This window comes from Amblyomma mixtum, chromosome 5 (genome assembly GCF_055824585.1).
Source record: "Amblyomma mixtum isolate Tamu chromosome 5, ASM5582458v1, whole genome shotgun sequence".
NCBI classification, from domain to species: domain Eukaryota; kingdom Metazoa; phylum Arthropoda; class Arachnida; order Ixodida; family Ixodidae; genus Amblyomma; species Amblyomma mixtum.
The window spans coordinates 1,335,318-1,356,147 of NC_143016.1; the positions used below are offsets into that span (position 1 = coordinate 1,335,318).

At 49.0% G+C, this 20,830-nt stretch overlaps 1 protein-coding gene across 4 annotated transcripts in view; it reads left to right on the top strand.

Annotated features, from left to right (window-relative positions):
- nolo (ADAMTS-like no long nerve cord) overlaps nucleotides 1-20,830 on the top strand; it is a 294,779-nt gene that overhangs the window by 237,051 nt on the left and 36,898 nt on the right. For all 4 annotated transcript variants that reach the window (XM_089542963.1, XM_089542960.1, XM_089542961.1 and 1 more), the window contains exon 3: nucleotides 18,627-18,770. In XM_089542963.1, the coding sequence (XP_089399089.1) occupies nucleotides 18,627-18,770 (144 nt within the window). The remainder of the gene's footprint in view (nucleotides 1-18,626; nucleotides 18,771-20,830) is intronic.

Sequence of the window (20,830 nt, forward strand, 5' to 3'; positions counted from 1 at the left end):
TTTTTTCTCCTTCATTTTACCGAGCGACACGATAAAGAAGCAAGTTAAGAAGCCGAGGAAGCACGGGGAAATTAAAGTCTGAAAGGCATGCGCGGTACAGCGCTGCTTTAAAACTTTGTAAAACTTTAACAACGTGCCGACCGCCATTACGGGTCATTAGGAAGTCTTTACGAGCTGCGCCGACTTCTGCTTTTACGGTTATTATTGTGTTGACATCCGCTTCGAGGTAACACCCGGCGGGACGACGTCAGGGAGGCTTTCGCCGTGCGGAGAGACCGGAACCGGGCTTCGAGATAAGGAACGCACTACCAACGTCTTCGCGGCTGTGACGTGTACGAGGGTTGCTCGCATCATCCGTCTCGGTTGCGTCGTACTTTGCATGTTCGCTTTACTTTGCTTTCCTTTTTCTTTTTTTTTCTCTCTCTCTCTGTCGTCGTCATACCCGTAGCTCTTCGAGACAAGCCGGTATCGCTGCAGTTTGTAGCCCACAATAAAGTTTAGGAGGGGCGGGTCTTCCTGGATTGACTTTCTCGCGTCCTGATGACTGCAGCGGCAGTAGAGCAGCCGACAAACACGCTTTAACCTCCGCGGTACTAAAATCGTGCAGTGCAGCGGAAAGCGTAGATATACCGTCAGCCAGTGAGCGCATTGCAATGCCAGTAGAGGGTTCAAATACTAGTTCGCGATTGGCTGGCATACCTTGGCTGTCGTATCATTGGCTGCCTTGATCGGGCGCCGGCCAATCGCAGGGCGTACTTGCGTGCGCGTGGAGCCCCGATTGGCTAGCAGGCCAGATCTGTATTCAGTAACGCTGCACGTATCTAATAAGACGCACTGTGGGAGCGAGTAAGCGGCAGACGATTTTTTAAAGCCTGTTTTTACGACGTTGAGAGCAGTTGCGAAGGCGAGATTTGCTTTTGGTTCTTAGCACATAATGCAGTTTGTCTTTTGAATCATTTCCGTCGAGTATTACTGTCTTCGTCGCCGTCTTTAATTTCTTTTTTCTTCACGTGTATCGTAAAGTTAGTATTGATTTCCACCAGTTTGTTGAACACGGTCTAGTCCTGTCTATTCGCGGTATCAGCCAAATCTGTTTTCGAGGAAGTCGCGTTTATGGGATCAATACCTTTGTAGCGCTGTGATCATAACTCGTTTCACAAGAGTTTAGGAACATCTTTCGGCAAATCAATATTTTTTCCTACTTGTTTTCTTTCTTGTAAGCTCAAGGAACTGGCACATGCTTCATAGGGTAAAACGGCGAACAGAGGTCGGAACTTTTCACCACGTGATAAAGCCGTCTGCGCAGTTTGTGAATGCTGCGATTGGAAAAACTCGCGCGATATTCCTGCTATGGCGATACTGCTTCTATTTGAGAGGTTTATTTGAGGCTTAGTGCTGTACTGCAGGCACAGGGAAATAGTGCAGTTCGTTAAGCGTTGCGCAAGTTTGAGCTGCGCGCTTTGGTCGTTCGGTCGGCTCGCATCGCATGCTTTTATTGCTCGACGGCGCAATCCAACATTTTTAGTTGTTCAAATTTATTGAGGCATAATTTTTGGGAAAGAGTTTAAGCTGACTGTCCCAGTCGTCGCCACGCAAGGAGCACGTTAAAATTTAATTACAAGATTAAAAAAAAAGTGAATGTTACTGCTGTCGAATATTCGTCCTGCATATTACGAATTCATGGCTACGCGGCCCTTATGGAGCTTTTTCCTCACAGGCCAGGAAAGGACAGTACAAAGCAGTTAACGGCGCGCCAGATTTGAAATGGCACGCGGTTGTAGCCGAGCTTATAAAACGACGTATATATATATATATATATATATATATATATATATATATATATATATATATATATATATATATATATATATATATATATATATATAACAAACTAATGAGCTACGAGAAGGAACAGCGCAAGCAGCCGAACTTGTTTTATACTTCAACTGGCGCTGGGGTGTGCGTGAAATATCATGCGATTTTGTACTTCTTTCGCCCGTGCTATCATTAATCAGTATAGGCGAGCCAGTTATTTGTTGATGATGCGAAAAACGCTCCGTAGCGTGGTTCCGCAGCTCAACCGAGGGGGTTGGCTTAGTAAGAACATGCGGATGATGCAAAAAAAAAAAAAGACGGATGTAAAGATTCACAAGGGCATCTAATTACATTCTGTGTTGTCACTGCGCTAACATCAGCAGTTGCTGGTGCCTTACCGGAAGAGACGTCACTTCCGGTCTGACATCGTAACGTTCGATCTGATGTCACTTCTGTCCAGCCAATAGGAACGCTCCTGTCTAGTGATGTCACTTCCCTCCAGCCAATGGGAATGCGCTGCTCTGATGACGTTACTTCCCTCCAGCCAATGGGAATGCGCTGCTCTGACGACGTTACTTCCCTCCAGCCAATACGCATTTTGGCCATGTGAGGCTTCTAATGCTATCGCATTTAAGAAAACAAGCACGTTGGCAATCGGTAACGATCATAACGAGCGATTTAATTAGAAAACATGTAGAAAAGTTGCAGAACATTTAAATATATATATATAAATGTATAGTGCCTTAGAGTGCAAGCTGCGAGGAGCACCGTTTCCTTAGCGTTCGAACGGTTTCAACAAAAAAAAAAAAAAGAAACCAGTACTTGTCGTCTTTCTGAAGTGTCCTGTCGCGGAGTACTAAGCGACGCAGACAGGGATGCCGGTTATCCGTTCAGAAAGTTCTTCATGCGGATATCGCAGTTAATATTAAATAAGACGACAGCCGCAACTTTGTCGTCGCACATATTCATCACGAAGCAGTTGCAACAGCCAGAAGACACCCGTGGCCGCCATCGAAACAAGATAGCCCAGACAAAAGTTTCAAACCGGAGCTGGCGGCTTATATGTTCCGTCGAAGGGAAGATGAAGTGCAAACACATGTATGCACTGTCGCCGTCCTGGCGGGAAGGGTCACGTGTCCGGAGGCGGCGTGGTGTTTACAGAACGAGCAGACGCTTAGCGCTGACAGCGGCATTTGGAACGCCGTCCTGGGGCGCGCCTGTAATCGCTTTCGCCAACAGTGCGCGTTTGAGGCCGCATAACGACTGGCGAATCGATTGAAACCTCCAGTAATGATCAAAACTGCTCGTCTGCCATACTATCAGGACTTTGGATGCAGCAGGCACTTAGGCGTCTTAAATAATAAAAGTTTGACTGAGGTCAAAGCCTGGCTGTGTTGGCGTATTTGCGCTGTATAAACACAGAGAACCACTTTGTAACGCGCAGACAGCGAAGGTGCAAATTGTTTCGGTCTGTCCGTTCAGCATTTCATACCGCCTTGACATCTGGCTATGCTGTTGTTCTCAAGCTGGGCAGCTCAAATGCACCAAGTGCTCAGTTAAGCCTCTCAGCTTACGCGAACCCATTACGTTCGCTTGCATTCGGCCTGTAGTCTAATCCGACCATTTCCTTGATAGTGCTAGTTCGCTGTAATTACTTCATGACCTCGTTTAAGGCGCACTAATCAATCGCACTGCCTCACCTTCGCGCGCGGGTTATTGTAATCTCCTTGCCCTGCTAAATAGTTACTTTGTTGCCCATTTCATGGGATGCGTAATGATGGCGCACGCTCCCCCTCCCTCCCTTCCTCCTTCCCTCCCTAGCTCACTCGCTCACTGGCTCACGGGCTCACTGGCTCGCGGGCTCACTGGCCCCCGGCCCCCTGGCCCCCTGGCTCGCTCGCTCACTCACTCACTCACTCACTCACTCACTCACTCACTCACTCACTCACTCACTCACTCACTCACTCACTCACTCACTCACTCACTCACTCACTCACTCACTCACTCACTCACGCACTCACTCACTCACTCACTCACTCACTCACTCACCCACTCACCCACTCACCCACTCACTCACTCACTCACTCACTCACTCACTCACTCACTCACTCACCCACTCACCCACTCACTCACTCATTCAGAGGCAGAATCATCACGACCGAAAACGCGTTGGCTGGCCGGCGTATCCGTCAAGTTATCACAGGGAAAGCTTTTAGTACACTGCTCGCAAATTCACGATTCAAGTCTAGAACGCGCCCATCGTGAAAACAACGGCGATAAGGCGGTCGTCGTCCGTTTTTCGACGTGTCCCGGGTTTTGCTCAGATCTTGCGTGGAGCCTTATCTTATCCACTATGCAAACCTCCTGTCTGGAGCTGCGTTGCCGCCGGAGGGGAAGTTAGATGACCACCAAGAGACACCATCGTGGTGGCGCGCAGATAAAAAACCAAGTTGAGTGTTCGATAGTCACACTTTATCGCGGCGGTTTAGCACTTGGCAGGGAAACGAGGAGAGGTTTCCTCGAGAAGGCTACGAAGGCGGGCGAGCCGACGACGATACGCGGTACAGTGCGCGCCGAAATGCGTTGTGTAACAAGCGACAACATCCCGTGTGCTCCACCGCGCTAATTGCGTGCACCTCTTCGGAACCTACTGTGCCTGCCAATCCATTGAAGTCAAACGGAACACGCTCGAGCGCTGCTTCACTACACGACTTCGAACGCCGTTACTAACTCCCATGAGCTGTTTCCGCACTTGCAAAATTCACGGTGGCTAAATTCGCATGCGTACACTGTTTTGTTACACAGTGCGGTTGTTTATGGGAGTAGCCTGGGTTGACTGGTGACGCATATTCAGTGTTAACTGTGCGCAAGCAACGACGACGGATGAGAGCGAGAAGACCCAGGACAGGCAATCTTGTGTCCAGTGTCATCTCGTCCGTGACTTGTTTCGTGCTGTTAATAATAAAACACGCAGTGCAGGTTGACTCGCTCCGAGTAGAGCCAGCTGTGCGGTTAAATGACGGCGTGTACGCAGCTAACTACTTTGCCGAGTAGCTACTAGCAATGAATGCATTCATACGCTGCCGGTTACAGGCGAATGTGGCGGTGTGCACAGAAAAGGACGAGCATTAGAGGGCACCTGCATCACTTTTTGAGAATTTCGCAATATTCAAGGATTCAAATATATATAAGCTGTAGGTGAAGCATGCGAAGTGTCATTGCACTAGCATTTAAAATGGCGACGCAATCGGCGATTGAATTTTGTGCTTCTCCTCGAAGCTCAGCAGGAATGCGGGGAAGTTCAGTGTGACGTCACGGAAGGTATGATTTCAAATTACCGCTGCCGTCAGCCACACTCAGCCGTGTACCGTTGGATGCTGCCAAACAACGCTCGGCGGGCTTTGCCGTCTGTGGCGTTGGCTTTTTTTCTTTCAAAGCAGGTGTTTATGCGTTGGAAATGTACCGATGCCTTCGATGATGTCATCAGGCGCACTCCACTTGGCGTTGTGCACTGCGGAGAAGCTTAAAGGCCGTCGAGATATTGATCGGTGGTTATGTCACCATTTCAAAAGCTAACCCAAAAGGAATTCGCATGCTTTACCTGCAATTATCACATATTCAACCATTTTTCGTCGATTTCTAGAACCTATGCAGTTGCCCTTTAAGAGTGGCATGACAAATGGCGACCATTGCCTGGAAACGCGCTGGAGAAGTGGACAAACCATAGGTTCGCGCATGGCTCACTGCACATGTGCCGTTGTCATTTCGAATCGCTTCATTCTCTTGTTGCTTCCGGTCCCATGACTCGTTCAAGAAGGGAGTGATAGATAAGCTGGCCGGAGCGATGCTCCAGTCCACGGCTTTTCCATTCAACCTTTCTAGTGCGTACAGAGCAGAAGAGTGGGCGCTAGGACTGCGTTCGATTCACGCAAGGAAAGCGTGGCACGTGAATAAACACCGGAAGCTTGAGAGTGTATAGCACTGCAAGACATTATTCGGGATTTATCTTTGGTGGCGTAAAGCGTTAATGTGGCTACGTGCGGTGACACAGACCAGAAGAGTAAAGCATAATTAGGTTCCGATATATATTCGTCTCTAGTGATTGTTATTCATATTTGAACCTTTTAGTTATTATTTTATGCAAACTATACGTTTCGTGTTCATCACTGTTCGTAATTGTTGGCAAAAATTGGCGAATAGCGGTATAATCTTCCAGTACTTTTGGCTCATAGCGCTAGGTGAAATAATAAAAACAAAAATTCTCCGTCAGCGTGGACGAACAAACGCCAAAAGAGCGATTTCAATACGCAAAATGTGAAAATCAAAACTTATCGTCAGCCCGTGCCAAAACAGCGCATGCACAAGTGTGAAAGCCTCTAGCGCTCGTACTCACCTACGGGGCAAAAACGTGGAGGCTAGAAATATATGGAAAGGAAATTGATAGGAGTCACGTTAATTGTGAGGGAACAAACGCGGGTTAATGGCATTCTATAGTCGAAATCAAGAGGAAGAAATGGGCCTGGTCAGGGCATGTAATGCGAAGGCAAGGTAACCACTAGTCCTTGCGGGTAACGGGTTGAATTCCAAGAGAAGGCAAACGAAGCAGGGGGCGGCAGAAAGTTAGGTGGGCGTACGAGATTAGGAAGTTCGCGGGGGTACGATGGCTGCAGCTGGCAAAGGACAGGGTTAATTGGAGAGACATGGGAGAGAGGCCTTTGCTCTGTAGTGAGCGTAGACAAGGTGATGATGATGATTATGATAGCACTCGAAGAGCAAGAAGTATTTGCGCTTTGGGCGAAACGAGAACTGGCAAGTTCTGTTCAAGCGAGATTCGCGGAAAGGCAGCATTCGTAACGCTCTACTTGAACTGCCCTTCCTAGCGAGAGAATGCGCAAGAGCAGGATAACCAACGCGCTTTTTAACGGAAGGTCCGACGCGAAAAAAAAATGGCTGAGGCTTAACTTGGTTAAGCCTGGAGAATGCGAAGCATCATCGTGTCGCGTAATTTGGAGGCGCACAACCACAGCGACGGCGCGAGGTGGGCCCCCGTTTCTCCACTGTCGTGACGTCATCGCGTCACGTGGTGTGACGTCATGTATCACGTGATTTGGAGGCGCACAACCACAGCGACGGCGCGAGGTAGGCTCCCGTTTCTCCACTGTCGTGACGTCATCGTGTCACGTGGTGTGACGTCAAGAATCACGTGATTTGGAGGCGCATAACCCCGGTGAAGGGCTGAAGTGGTAGCTAAAGTAGTATGCTTCGCATAAAAACTTCGTGCGGCTGGTACAGTTCATAAAAGGCTGTTGATCTAGAGAAAGCTAGCTTAAATCACTACTGACTCTGCAGAAGAAGCATCACAGGACGACTGAAGCACAGGATGCACCTTATCCCATGCCACACTTAGCGAGAAACTTCCCGACTGGCACCATTTATTTCGATGAAAAAAAAAAAAAAGTTGAACAAATGTCTTGCGCATATAGGACCGCCACCCTTCATCGTCCTCCTGCACTTGCGCGATTTCCATCTCCGACAATGGCTCTATATGCGTCCAATTTCTTAAAGCCAAAGGCGAGGAAAATTCGCCGAATTCTCAGGCATGCCGTCCTCGTCAGTGGGACCTTAAATAATCTTTCATCGAGCCTGCGGAATCATTGAACAAGTGTGAAAGATAACAGTGGCTTATGGACGGCGTATATACCCTTCTCTCCTTTCTTGTTTGCTGAGTAGTGCCGTACACTAAGACGGCGTCGCTCTGTGCATTCGCACTCTTTCCTCGCTTGGAGTTGCTATGAAAATAGCGCACTGTTTTTTTTTCATGTTGTCCTGAATTTTATTTCGTATACGTCCTCATGTCATCGACGAAATCAGAAACTTTCCGCTTTATGAGGCCAGAGAAAGTAGAATCGAGAAAATTTCGAAATGCGCTGCTCCATTTCTAAGAGAGAAAAAACAAAGATTACCCTATATTCTCATTTCAGAGTTTTCCCCCCTTTGTGTGTCACTGATACTTGATATAGACATCCGTGATTGCATCCGTATCCCTTAAGCATATTTGCTTGCGACATCCACAGCGTATCTTAGGGGACAGTTTACTCGAGACAAGAATGACATACTTGCGTGCTGCTATCCATATCACTTGCTGTTTTGACGCGAACGTGATATACGGATATGCATGTTAGTGTCATAAAGAGAGCGCAAACATACTTCGATGCCAGCAAGTTGTATTTCACGCAGCAAGTGAAAGCGACTTTAAGGAGGCGACGCTCAATAGGCTCAGTGAAAGGCATAAAGGGCTTCGAAGGACGTCATTTCAAACACTGCAAATTTTCTGCTCTGTTGTCATCAGCGCTTCTTCTTCGTACGCGAGATGGATAGTCGTCGTCAAAGGCCCGGCTATAGGAACCGAAAGTATAGGGCGCATTTAGTTGTAGTCGATGAAGCAGCGTACCGCTCTAAGGCCAAAATTAGACGCCGATCGACAGCGCATTGAGTCTAGTCCAAACGGTGAACCACGTAAAGCCGGCCAAAAAGCTGGCGTGCGTGACAGCCGCGTTTTCCGTGCTCCTTCAGCTTATGAAAGAGCAAACTAGCTAAGATATCCAATATAAGCTCAGGCTCACTAAGCCCGTCCTTAATATTGAGCTTTCTGCAAGTTTGCTTCGTTGCAAAGCACAGAAAAAGCGGCCGCCGCGCAAGCTAGCTAGATTTGGCCGGCTGTATACCTAATGGCTGCCGCCGAACGGAACTGAAAGTTATATCACATAGCGGTTGGAGTAACCGTGCTTTCATGCATGCCGACTGTATTATGGAGAACTTCGATGTTTACCTTCCTTGAGTCTATATTGCTTAATAATGGCTCAGCGACCTTGGAAAGGCACGTAGCGCGCTTTGAACGCGTTATCGGGAAGGAGGTGGCACGTGTAGCATGGTGACACAGCAACCCGTTGCTACCACACGCACACGTAGTGGGGTGACTGCGCCGGCTGCATCGGCCTGCCTTGACTCGGCACATGGCGTGCAACGGAGGCTAGGTATACCACTGCGCATGCCCATTAATGCCCTCAGCTTTGTCCCTTAAAAGGGTTTATTGCAGTTAAAATATCTGTTGCGCATATTTTATTCATCCCTGTATATCTGGAACGACGTTCCACATAAATATGCGGAACTTTTTTCAAAAATAAATTTAAGTTGCATTCACTAGGTGAAAACATTGTGCAATCAAGTTAAATGTGCAAGACAAGTCACCAGCTGTCCACACTGACTGCCATGGAACGGGGCTGGATCTTCAGAAAAGCAGTTGCTTTAAACTTCGGTCACCTGAAGAACAGTTGTAAAAAAACGTTATGCGGAAAACGCGCGGAATTGGTGTTTTCCTGCATAACTGTTGGACCTCGCGGTGTTTTAACTACCTGAGGTAGAGCCCGCGGTATGCTGCAGTGCCAGCTTACCAGAAAAAGGAGACATTTGCATTTGTGGAATGGCACGGTAAAAAAAAAAATCTTTCCAGAAGCAAATTACATATATTCAAAAAATATCTCTATATTTCAATCGCAAAACAAAGCAGGAGTGACTGGGTGGAAGGAATCTATACGGTAGCCCTTTCGTCTGTGAAAGACACTATAGAGTAATCTTGAGAAGGATGAACGAGAGAACAAAGTGGATAAGGAAAAAAAAAAACAGTGCGTTTCACTAGACTCGGGTCCAGCCTTTCAGTCTACACAGGGCAACAACCTATAGGAAAGATGAGGATAAGGACAATATACGCGCAGAGAAAAAGGCGCTTACACAAATACTGCTGGCGGCTTCCGTCCACGTGACCAAAGAATTGGCCGTCTTTTCGGCTTGTGCTCTCTTCTGCATCCAACACCTGTCACTTCGACCTGAGTTAAGCGGTCTGTGTGCTTTATTGCGGGAACAAATGTATCAGCTAGTACGTAGCACAACCACTACGTTTAATGGTGAAGCAAGCCATTCGACTTGTGCTGTGGTAGTGATGGGGTTCGACGTCCCGAAGCTGCTTCTGGGCTATCAGACACGCAGCACTATAGAAAGCTCCGCATTATTTCAACCACCTCGGGTTGTTCAGCGTGTATAGACACCGCACCGAGCACAGGCACTTTTGTATTTCCGGTTTACATTTAATTAGCCATCATCGCATCAAAGCCGCACGTTTATGCCGTTTGGGACGTGGTCTTTGTTTAGTAACGCGACAAGAGCTGCCATACGAAAGAAAGGGCGTCGCCGATGTTACACTGTAAATAGCTTCTATTGAGGGGTGCCATCGACCGCGTTCAACAAGTCTAAATATATAGTCACAGCTGTTTACTAACGCAGTTACTATCTAACGCGCTCGGTGTTTTCACTGCGGTTCCGTTTTATCATCCGAATTCGAATAAATTCGAAAAAGGCGAAAATATTTACTTGGACACTTGTCTCAGCTACACGTGGATATACTCCGCCCTAAAATTGCGATACGCTACTGTCGAGTATGCGAGGTCAACGCCTTGGCGCTCTTCCGCACAGCATTGTTGCCTGGCCGAGAACAAACATCGCCATATTTTCTTCCCGCGAATATTACGACGTCCGTCGCTCCGGAAGGCACCAGGCTACCCTTCCGCGTACATCAAGTGAACGACGAGCGCATGCGTGTAAGCCGCTTTGTTTGCGGATTGCGCAAGACACCGCCGACGGTTTCAGTGTTTCCGCCGTATCCGAGAGGAAGCTTCCATGGGCGTACCGATGGGCGCTGGGATATCTGTTACAGCCGGCGTCGACGCTTCGGCGGACGCGTCTGTTCTTTCACTCTTTCTTCTCATATCTTTCAACTTTCCTCTATCTGCATGTGGCAGTGGTGGTGGCTCAGATCGAGCCAGTCGGCAGGCCCGTGCAATTTCCTTTTCATTCTTCTTTCAGTCGCAACAAGAACAGCGTCGAGTCCTGCGAATTTTCACGTAGTGGTGACCGCAGTCCGGCGAGCAGGGAAGCAGCGAGAACGGTTTCTAAGCGAAACACTTTATTTGGGATGACTTGCGCCCGCAAAGAACTGAATTACTCGGCGGCGGCGCAGCAACAGGCGAGCTCGGCGGTCGTCGAACAGAAATGCCCGATACTCTCGGCCGGGCTCATTTTAACTCTGATAGCGAACTTACTAGATAAAGCATGGAAAGTTACTAGAACATTCTCGTACAACGTAAAATCAGCTTCGCCCGGATACGATCAATCGAGATTAACCTGGGCGCATCTTGCGTCACAATAAACGATAACGCGATCACAAGACGATAAAGCGGCGTGCCGGAAGCTTCTAAGAATGAAAAAAATTGGCTCTGGCTTACCGCTGGTTAAACCTGGAGGATTGCGAAAGCAATATCTGCGCGCAGCCACATATTGTTGCGTGCGCTACATTGCCCACAGTCTCGCCGTTTCGCGTGCTCTTGCAAGAACATACTGCGCATGCGCGAGGAGCAAGTGACGTCACTACGTACAGCTGGCGTGCCTCGCCGCGCTTCCTTGCCTTCCTTTCCTTAAAATGATCGGAGTGTAAAACGTTGACAACGCCAACGCCAATGAACACAATGAACGCCGACGGCCTATGGCTTCAGCGCCGCATTTCTGGCACAACCTTGTCAATGCCTGCAGCTCACATCTCTCTCTCATGATCCCACGTACCTATAAGCACGATTCAGGCGTGTCCTGACCCAGAGAGCCGTTATGCGCACTTCCTTACCTTAAAATGATCTGAGTGTAAAACGTGGTCAACGGCAACGCGGACACCTTAGTCGCGCTTTAAGCTATGAAACCAACGGAGCGGGAGCTCCGCTCACCCGATCCTAATAGATGGTGCGAGAGAGATGTAGGCGGCATGCGTTACCGCTGACAACGTTGTGGCAGACACGCGGCACTGCTGCAATAGGCCACAGCGTTCATTGGGTGAGTAAAATCTCGCAATGAGCCACAAAACCCTACAAGAAAACACCGGGCGCCGCTTACAGACATATACGTACCCTCATCCCACAATTACTCGCACATTTGCCCAGACAAGTACACGGGTACATATAAATTCTGCCCTCAGCCAGCCAACCTCACGCATATGATGTGGGGTTGCTCAAATCTTCCCAATCGACGTAGCAACATTGAAAATGTGGAGCAGTGGGAGGCACTGATGCGCAGCTCAGATCCAGCCGTCCAAGTGGCGACATGCAAGTGGGCTGCGGAGGCCGCCGGGGCTCAAGGGCTCCCGTCTGCCTGATCCCATCCCCCTTCCCTTTAAATTTGCGCACAAATAAAGTCTTAAACAACTACAACAACCATCAACTGCCACCTTCCAGGGTGGTGCACTGCCTATCTAGTGTCCGGAACGCACTCAACGTTACCGACGCCAAGGCGCTTATAGTTGCCCGATACGTTGTAGCTTTCGCTCTCTTACCAGGTTAAGCACTATAGTTGAACCGTACCATTTTTTTTTGTTCTTTCACTCCCTCCTTTATCTCTTCCCTCACGGCACGGTTCAGGTGTCCACCGAGATATGAGCCAGTTGCGTTATTTCCTAAAAACCAATTCCCTGAATGGAATATCACTGCATAAATCCGCCCCTGCCTCGTCGCAGCCTTCATCATATACCGATATCAAGTGCAAAGACCTCTGATGGTTTGGTTTATATTTTATGGCGGTTTAACGTCCCAGAGACAAATGCTATAAGGGACGCCGTAGTGAAGGGCTCCGGAAATTTCGACCACCTGGGGTCCTTTAACGTCAGGTGGTCGAAATTTCCGGAGCCCTCCACTACGGCTTTCCTCGTTTACGACGACAAGTAGTTCTGTCGCAACGGAGAGGCTTCAAAAGACGATTTACACCGCAGGAGGTTGTGATGTTGCATTTGCAGAGGTTTTAATTAAACGACTGCAACAGGTGTCCTGTTGAGTATATGGCAGTTTCCTATTGCAGGCTTAACTTGGACCACGCAGCAAACGGAAGTGGCGATGCGAGAGGACACTTGAGTCCTGTTTCACTACGAAGAGAATGCGCGAACGAAGAGGATGGTTTAGCGTTGAGAGCTAACTTGGGCGGCCGGAGACGACGCGACAGCGACGAGTCCTGCGACGGCCAAGATGGCAAAATTCTCGAGACGCGGGTAGCTGCAGTGACTGCCGCCAAGCACTCTGTTACAGCGGCGCCGGCCCTTAGCCTGCTTGATCAATCAATAGCGTCTAGACGGCTGGACGCCCCTTTATGTGCGTACGGTCATCCTTTTGTCGCGGTTCGCCTGGTGTTTTCAGACGCCTCCGTCATGCTGTCACGCCGAGCAAATTATCCTTACAGCGCACTTCTAGCTTTCCTGCTGAGCTAATCAAGCGAAGTGTTTTTTTTCTTCATTTTTACTTCGAGTACCGAAGTAATGTAGCTGCAGTGGTGTGCTGCGCAGTCGCAGTACCTCAAACTGTAGTAGACGTCGCTGTTAACAGCAGTCGACCGCTCTTGCCTTGTATGGTGCAAGAGAGCGCGGACGTTTTATGCCGTATAAATTTTCTACTTCTAATCGTAACTTGTACATTGAGTAAGTATTCTCTTACTGCCAATCATAACTTACGGCCATTCTATCCTTTTCAGTTCATCATGCTATCCCGCTTTAAGATTTGAGCGTATACTTCGTTGTTCTAAACACTAGCAATTACGAATTAAATATTCCCGCTTTCCCGTTATGGGCTAACGATGGTCATCTACCCTTCATGGGCACCTGCCGTGTACTCTATGGCGAAGAAAAGGAGCGATCTGTTTGATTTCAGATAATTGAACAGAATCTCGTCTTTGGTCAGGTTATCGCGCCTATAGTTCTGTAGAATCACTTTTTGAATGTATGGTATATTCACAGTAGTGGAAAAGAGAGAGAGAGAAAGATGAACGGAAAGGCATGATTTGTTTTGCCGGGCCTGGGCCGGGCCCGGGCCAGAAGTTGCGGACCGGGGCCGGGCTCGGGCTTAAAGCTGCAGGCCCGAGCCGGGCTTGGGTCCGTACAGAAACGGCTGATGTCAGACTTTTCATTCACTATTGTAGAGTGAAGTACACAACTGTGGCATTGAAGCAGCGACACGGATGAGCTATGAGTTATAGTACGCGCTGAGAAAAAACTAAGTTTTATTCACCGACTTATTTATTTCCTTATTTCCCCGCAGAAATGCAGTAAGAGTAAAATTCAACCGGCCTTAATTTGCCATTGATCGTTCGTCATCCCAAAACATACCTATACACTATTAGAAATGCATTCGGGAAGAACATATTAGTTAAGGACGCTTATAGTCTTCAAACACATACCGTGAAACTCGAGCCTTTTAGCTTGTCGTTTATGCTGAAAGGCGACCAGTTCGGCTATGAGCTCAAACTATGAGATCGCGTTCACTAAAAAAATGGCATCCTACTGCTTGTATGGCAGCTTTAATATTTATACTTCACGGGCGGCAGAATATAACTGATTAAAATCATGGGGGAACGTAAAGTGGACTACTACGCGTGTATGCAGCCCTTTTTATTTAGCTCTCGGAACTTCCTAGTTTATCCTTGCCCACCTACACGAAATCACTTTCCATAAGATGGGCCTGGCGAGCACTACTCTTAAGCACTTCCTTCTGGGTTAAAAAGAACGAACTTTCTGGAAGCCAAACTGCGGTTTCAGAACCATTGTCGGCCAGTTCCTTATCGGTGTAGTAGCAGTCTACTTGCTGAGAGTGAGCAGTATACCTCAAGCGTTACTGTGAAACGGGCCGGGCCCGGGCTGGTCTTCACTCCGGGATTCACGGGCCGGGCTGGGCTCGCTAGAGCGATAATTTAGCGTGCCCGGGCCGGTCCTGGGCGCGGGCTTGAGGTCTTGGGCCCGGGCCGGGCCTAAGACCTACTACGTACCTACTACGTACCTACTACGTACCTACTACGTACCCTACACGTGGGAAAGGGGACGAAGGGAGAGATAGAAAGGGGAGAGAGGAAAGGGAGATCACTATTTCACGTCTCCGTAGGCCATTACTAGCAGGGTACAAAAAAGGCGAAATGCCTCGTGATGTAGGCCCTCACCTCCATTTTATCCCTCTCTTTGTCTTAACCAGGCGAGTTCTTCCTTGACCCATATCGACTCCTCGCGGTGGCTCAGTGGATAGGGCGGTCGGCCATTCAGCAGGAGTACGCGCGGTTCGAACTCGGCTGAGACGGCCGTGTTTCGATAAAGGCAGAACGCAAGAGGCGCCCGCGTGCTGCGCGGTGTCGGAGCACGTGACAGATCCCCAGTTGGCAGACATTATTCCGGAGCCCTCCACGACCGTACTTTTCACTCCCACCTTCCACACTTCTCTCAACGCGCGGTTGAGGCGTCCACAGAGAAGCGAGACACTTACCGCGTCTTTCATTTCCTCAAAACCGAATTTTGGTCCACATCGCATATGTAATGATTTTAGGTGTTCTTCCGCAATCGCCTCAACTGAAAGTCAGGCAGATGCATTTTGAAAGAAAAATATAAAGTAGAATGAGGTAGTGTCGTTGAAAACTTTTGCGTCGCTGATGTGGCACCGACTTTTTTGTGCTTGAAGAGGACACTCGCAAATGCGAAGATTTTTTTTTTATTCTTTTCATTTCTTTCTTGAAGCAGGGACAGAGTGTCCACGGTGCTTCTCGTTACCGTTGCATTCGTTTGATTTTCACTCGTTCAGAGCAACTGAATTAGCCTCACGTTTGCACCAGATTGATGCTTAGACCTCGGACTGCTCGCTACTGACGTCGACATGAGCCGGAGGTTTAACTATACAGCCGCAGCTGTGGCGGCGGTTTAAACTAAGCTTCATCGATAAACGAAAACATGCCGCACCATGTTGGGCGCTCAATAGCAGCCAGGTTGATTATCATCTCATGTCGAGCCGTGGTACACAACTCTATCTTTGTACGCTTCGATCCCTAAGGTACCTTCCACTCCACGTGGACCATTATGAGAAACATATCACATTCTGTGTCGCGTAATCCGAGCAAACCTTTTCTTTTTAATCTTCCTCCATGCGCACGTGGTATAATGTGCCTAGGATAAACGACCGAGTGACTCACTATTCGCAGAAAAGTGTGACACGTTGGATTGAAGAGGGGAGGGTGATCACTGGGTGTGTAACTAGTCCCAGGAGCGACGTCGCTTAAATTGAGCTGAAAATACTGGCCCTGGCAGGAAGAGAAAGGAACGAACTCAGGTTTAGCTCAATAGTGCTCCAAAGCAGCGCACAGCCGGGACTAAGGCCGTGCTGTTTACCAAAATGACGTCATCGTTAGCGTCCAACTAAACGTATATGAGAACTCACTGAGTGTCGCCTATCACCATTTCGCGGACAGCGCTTTAAGTGTGGACTTAACGAGCGTGCTAAAAGCTCCGATTGAGGGCCACCAACTTGTCACCGTACGCTTCTGCTGTTTAAGAAATCTGCTCAGTGAAAGAATGCTTCTGCGCAGGTACTGAGGAAAATTAATCTATTTTTTTATGAGCATACTTGCTAGAAAAGGTAGGGGAGACTACATTGAACTTTCGTCGCCGTCTACTGTGCAGGTTTTGCTTCAGCGAACAAGATTAGGACTATCTAACGTCGTACTACACGGTGTACGTTCAGCACGTCGTGGTCGCTGTCGTGCACGCTGTTTTCCTCAGCGCCAGTCTATACGAGGCCTCCGAAGCTCGTTGTGCCTTACAGGGTGGCGCGCGTAGTCACGCTGAAGAGGTCAGCCATTGTCGCTGATCTGAAAGTGACGTGCAGTTTCTGCAGCTGCGATGCGTTGGCTCCTTCCTTAGCTCCGCTCGTTACGGGATGAACAAAGGCCGCGCGGAGGAGGTGGGGGAAGCGCTTCGCGCATAGACTCGGGGAGTGCCCGCACGCGCGCGCAAACGCCGCTATCGACCGGGCACAAATGAGCGCCTCAAATCAGGCTTCGATGATGGATAGTGCTCGGCCTGTAATTCGGGTCAGCGCAAACAGCCGATCAACAACGGCCAAACGGGCCTCTGCGCGTGCGAGCCTGCACTTGTTGCGGGGGCGCTCGGCAGCGACCTGTCTTGAGTCGCGAGGTTTCCGCGCGAGCAGCGTGGGCAAGGAAAACAACGATTGATTTCGGAACGGTGAAATTTATAGATCGCTGTTTTGTACTTTATACGCCCACGCGCACCGATTTTGTGACGGTACACGTGCACCTCGTTAATTTTTTCACAAAACCCGAATGGTTTTCCGAAAGCGTTTTTGTCGGTTGTCATAAATCTTCATGGAGGGCGTTAGCATTTCAGAAATCTGCAGCGAATGAGAAAATAGTATAAGTCATAGGTCATGATGTAGTACTGAATTCAATGATAGAAGAAAATCTAGCAATCTCATTCAGCTATCACGACCGTGGTAACATTGTGTATATTTGAGCAGTTGTTCAATTCATCTTTCTTTTTTTTTGTAAACGTGGAGCCTTTACCTTTATGCGCTGTTTCCCTCTCCGGTGTGAGGAACAGGTACAGCGGCAGTTTCACCATTGTTAAAATAGGAGGAGATATGAGTAACTAGAAGTGGCGATGACTTATTCTTTTCACCAGTAATTAGTACAGCAGCAGCATTGCTTCCCCGCGCATTATTTTAAGTAAGATAAATTGCTTGCGCTTGCTTCTCACAGTCTGAGCGCCGTGAGGAACAAGCACGAAATCATTTTTTTTTGCTCAGTGGACAGGTTGTGATGACATCACCAGGTCATATAACTTCTATCTATCAGTCATTAACATGATACCCAGTTGCCCCGATCGACAGGTAGCTCTGAATCCGATAATCCGGTTGCCACCTGCCTCGGTGGGCAGATTGTGATGACGTCATTAGGTCACGAGACCTTTTAGTCCGGTGGGCCGGTTACCACCTGCCATGGTGGACAGGTTGTGATGACGTCACAAGGTCGCGGAGAATCTTTCGACCAATGAGGGAATTTCATCTCGGACATCAGCGGGGTTTTGGTGTGACGACAACTGTAATGCTACCGCATTAAAATAAAACGCAGTGCTCAGGTGTGTCTTTTATTCCTGGCCCCGTTTTTGCGCTGTTTTCTTTCACGATTATCCGGTTATGTACAGGTGCGGACATAAGTAATTAAACGGAGCACGCTATTACTTTCTAATCGCAAACCTGCCTTCCCTATCGTAAATGACGAAATATTGTTTGTGCATCAGAACGTGCACTAGCTCCCACTAACGGCACGCATATAACACAGCTGGCAATTTCAATTAGACAAGGCACGAAGAAAAATGTCAGAAGGCAATACGTGCTCCGTACACTTTTGTAGGCGCCCGTACATTGTAGTTCAAGAAGGCGGTCGGCTCCAGTCGTACGAACAGTGCAAGGTTCGTTATACCCCTAGCCAGATTTTATGAGCTTGCGCCATTGTTGATGTTCCCAAGGCGGACGGAGTCGAGCGAGAGGGTGAGGAGGAGCGCACAGGCGAGGGGAGCAGTGCGCTTGCATTGCGAAGACTGCGGGGAAGAGGTGCTCTGAACTTCTGGTCCTCTTTGCACCAACGAGCATGCACTCAGGGCTATACGTCATGCCGACGTCATAGATCATGGGCGTGTGTACAGGCGCTGGTGTACACAGTGTGAACGCAACGGTGTGGATATGGCGGAGTAGTGAAGTCACAACGCGGCTATGAGGATTGGTGTGAGGCATTATAAACACCAGGGGATGCTGCGTACTATAGCATCTCTGCACGAAGCTTAGGCTTAGTTAGACGATATTAGGCAGCGACGACGGAAACATTGTATAACTTTTTTTTTTCAAATCCAGGACGCCGACGGCTGGGGTCCCTGGAGTGCCTGGAGCCTCTGCTCGCGGACCTGCGACGGAGGAGTGAGCAGCCGTGCGCGGAGATGCCTGGCCCGCGCCGGCTGCGCAGGCGACGCCACCAGGACGCGCATCTGTAACATGCAGGTACGCATGTTAAAAAAAAAAAAATCAACGGCGCTGTGAGCTTGCCGATCTTTCTGGTAGCCTTGGTGTGTCTTAAAACAAACACACGCGCGCGCACGTGCGCGCACGCACACGCACACGCATTCACGCACTGCTTGGTGAGAAAAAAAGACGTGCACCTCGGTGGCGCCGTGAGCAACCAAGACACTCAAGACTACTACTTGAAGTAAGCAGCGCTGTAGAGATAGGCGAACATTGAGCACACAGTTGTAATTCCTGTTCCCTATTTCTCCTTCGTCTATCCTGCGCAGTTCGCTTCAAGAATGAATTAAATATCGGGTCAACTTTCTGCTCTACACCAAGAAAACTGGGGCCCCTGGGCTACTTTTCTCGATGAAATTTGCTAGACCCTCTCCTGAAGTGAAAATCCACTTCTCCTTCCCACTGCAATTAGAGAGAGAGACTGCGGGATTTTCTTGCGCGATACTGTCAGAAAGCCTTGCTGGCGGAGGATAAAAGGGCGGTTGTGTGACGGAGTAACGAACTGCATCAAAACAAACAAGGATTTTAAGAATTATTAAAGGTCTGGTGGATGGTAGGCGGACAAGCTGTAATTAAGCTGCACGCCTGTTCGAAAGGTAGAAAGTGAAACCCGCATTTTGTAAATCTCATTTACCCGAGTTACTATTTGACCCCACTGTGATTGGTAGCCCCGGTGTATTACGTCACAACAGGTATAATTGCGACCGTAGCCAGTCACCAGCGCTGGTGTATGAAGGCGGTGCTGGTCAGCGTAAGCGATGCAAACGAGTGAGTTAGGAGAAAAGGAAAAGCCCCAGGTGGCCATGCGTTCTTTTTTTTTTTTTTCAAAATAGACAATAATGGTTTGAATAAGGCAGGTGGAACTTCAAGAGAATAACCCTGCCGGGCGACCAAACGCCCCTTCGAACGTTTGTAGTTGTGTAAAAATTACACACTGGTAGGCGCTGTGCGCCTCATATAAATAGGATGCCCTACAACCATTGTTTGGTTGGGAGACGTGATTTTGTTTCACAAGGATGGCATAGACTTCTGGTATAGACATGAAGCTTTCAAATTTCTACCTGCAATAACACTTCTATGCCCACCGGCGCACATGGAGACAAGGGAAGGGAAAGGTGGTTTGGTGTGGTTTATGGGGGTTTAACGTACCGAAGCGACTCAGGGTATGCGGGACGCCGTAGTGAAGGGCTCCGGAAATTTCGACCCCTGTAGTTCTTTCACGCGCACTGACGTCACACAGCACACAGGCCTATAGAATTTCGCCTCCACAGAAATTTAACCGCCGCGGCCGGGATTGAACCCGCGTCTTTCGGGACAGCAGCCGAGCGCCGTAACCACTGAGCAAAAGTATCTATAAACGTTGCACTGAGCCGCCGCGGCGGATTGGAAGGGAAAAGAGGGGCTCGTTATGACATACATGACGGAAGCCAGCAGTCACCGAAACCAAGGAGCATATAGGATGTTTGTTTGTTTTTTTTTCTTCTTTAGAAAGTACAGGCTTCCGGGACAATACTGCTGCGTGACAAAAGCAGCGTACTTGTCACCACCTGCGCACATGTGTATACATGTCGCGCAGACCTCCGGCCCTGCACAAATCGCCGAAGTGACCGCGGCACAGTGGCGGTGCACGGCGGTGCAGCTGAGCGCGCGGTGGGAATGCGCAGGCTTCTCTCGCTGCTAATCGGATCACGGGCCACGTCGGAAGCGTCTCTGCGCCGCCGCTTAATTGACAGCAGGCGGCGCCGGAGACGACGAGTCTGCCGAATTACGCGAGAGGCGAAGACGCGGTGCGGGCTCCGGTGCGTGTATGGCAATCTCTGCTCGGCCTCGCAAGGACAAAACAAGGTTACGAACCGGCCGCGCGTTTTTCGTCTCGTGGAAGTGAGCCTTAGGCCGCCCTTCGATCAGCTGGCGCTGAATAAACGCGACATTGAGAAGCGGCGCACAGACCATGCTCCCAGATTGGTTAGCTTCTTGCTTTTTTTTTTTGCTTTTGAGATCGCTTCGTGATTGGCCGATGCCCAACTGGCTATTGTTAT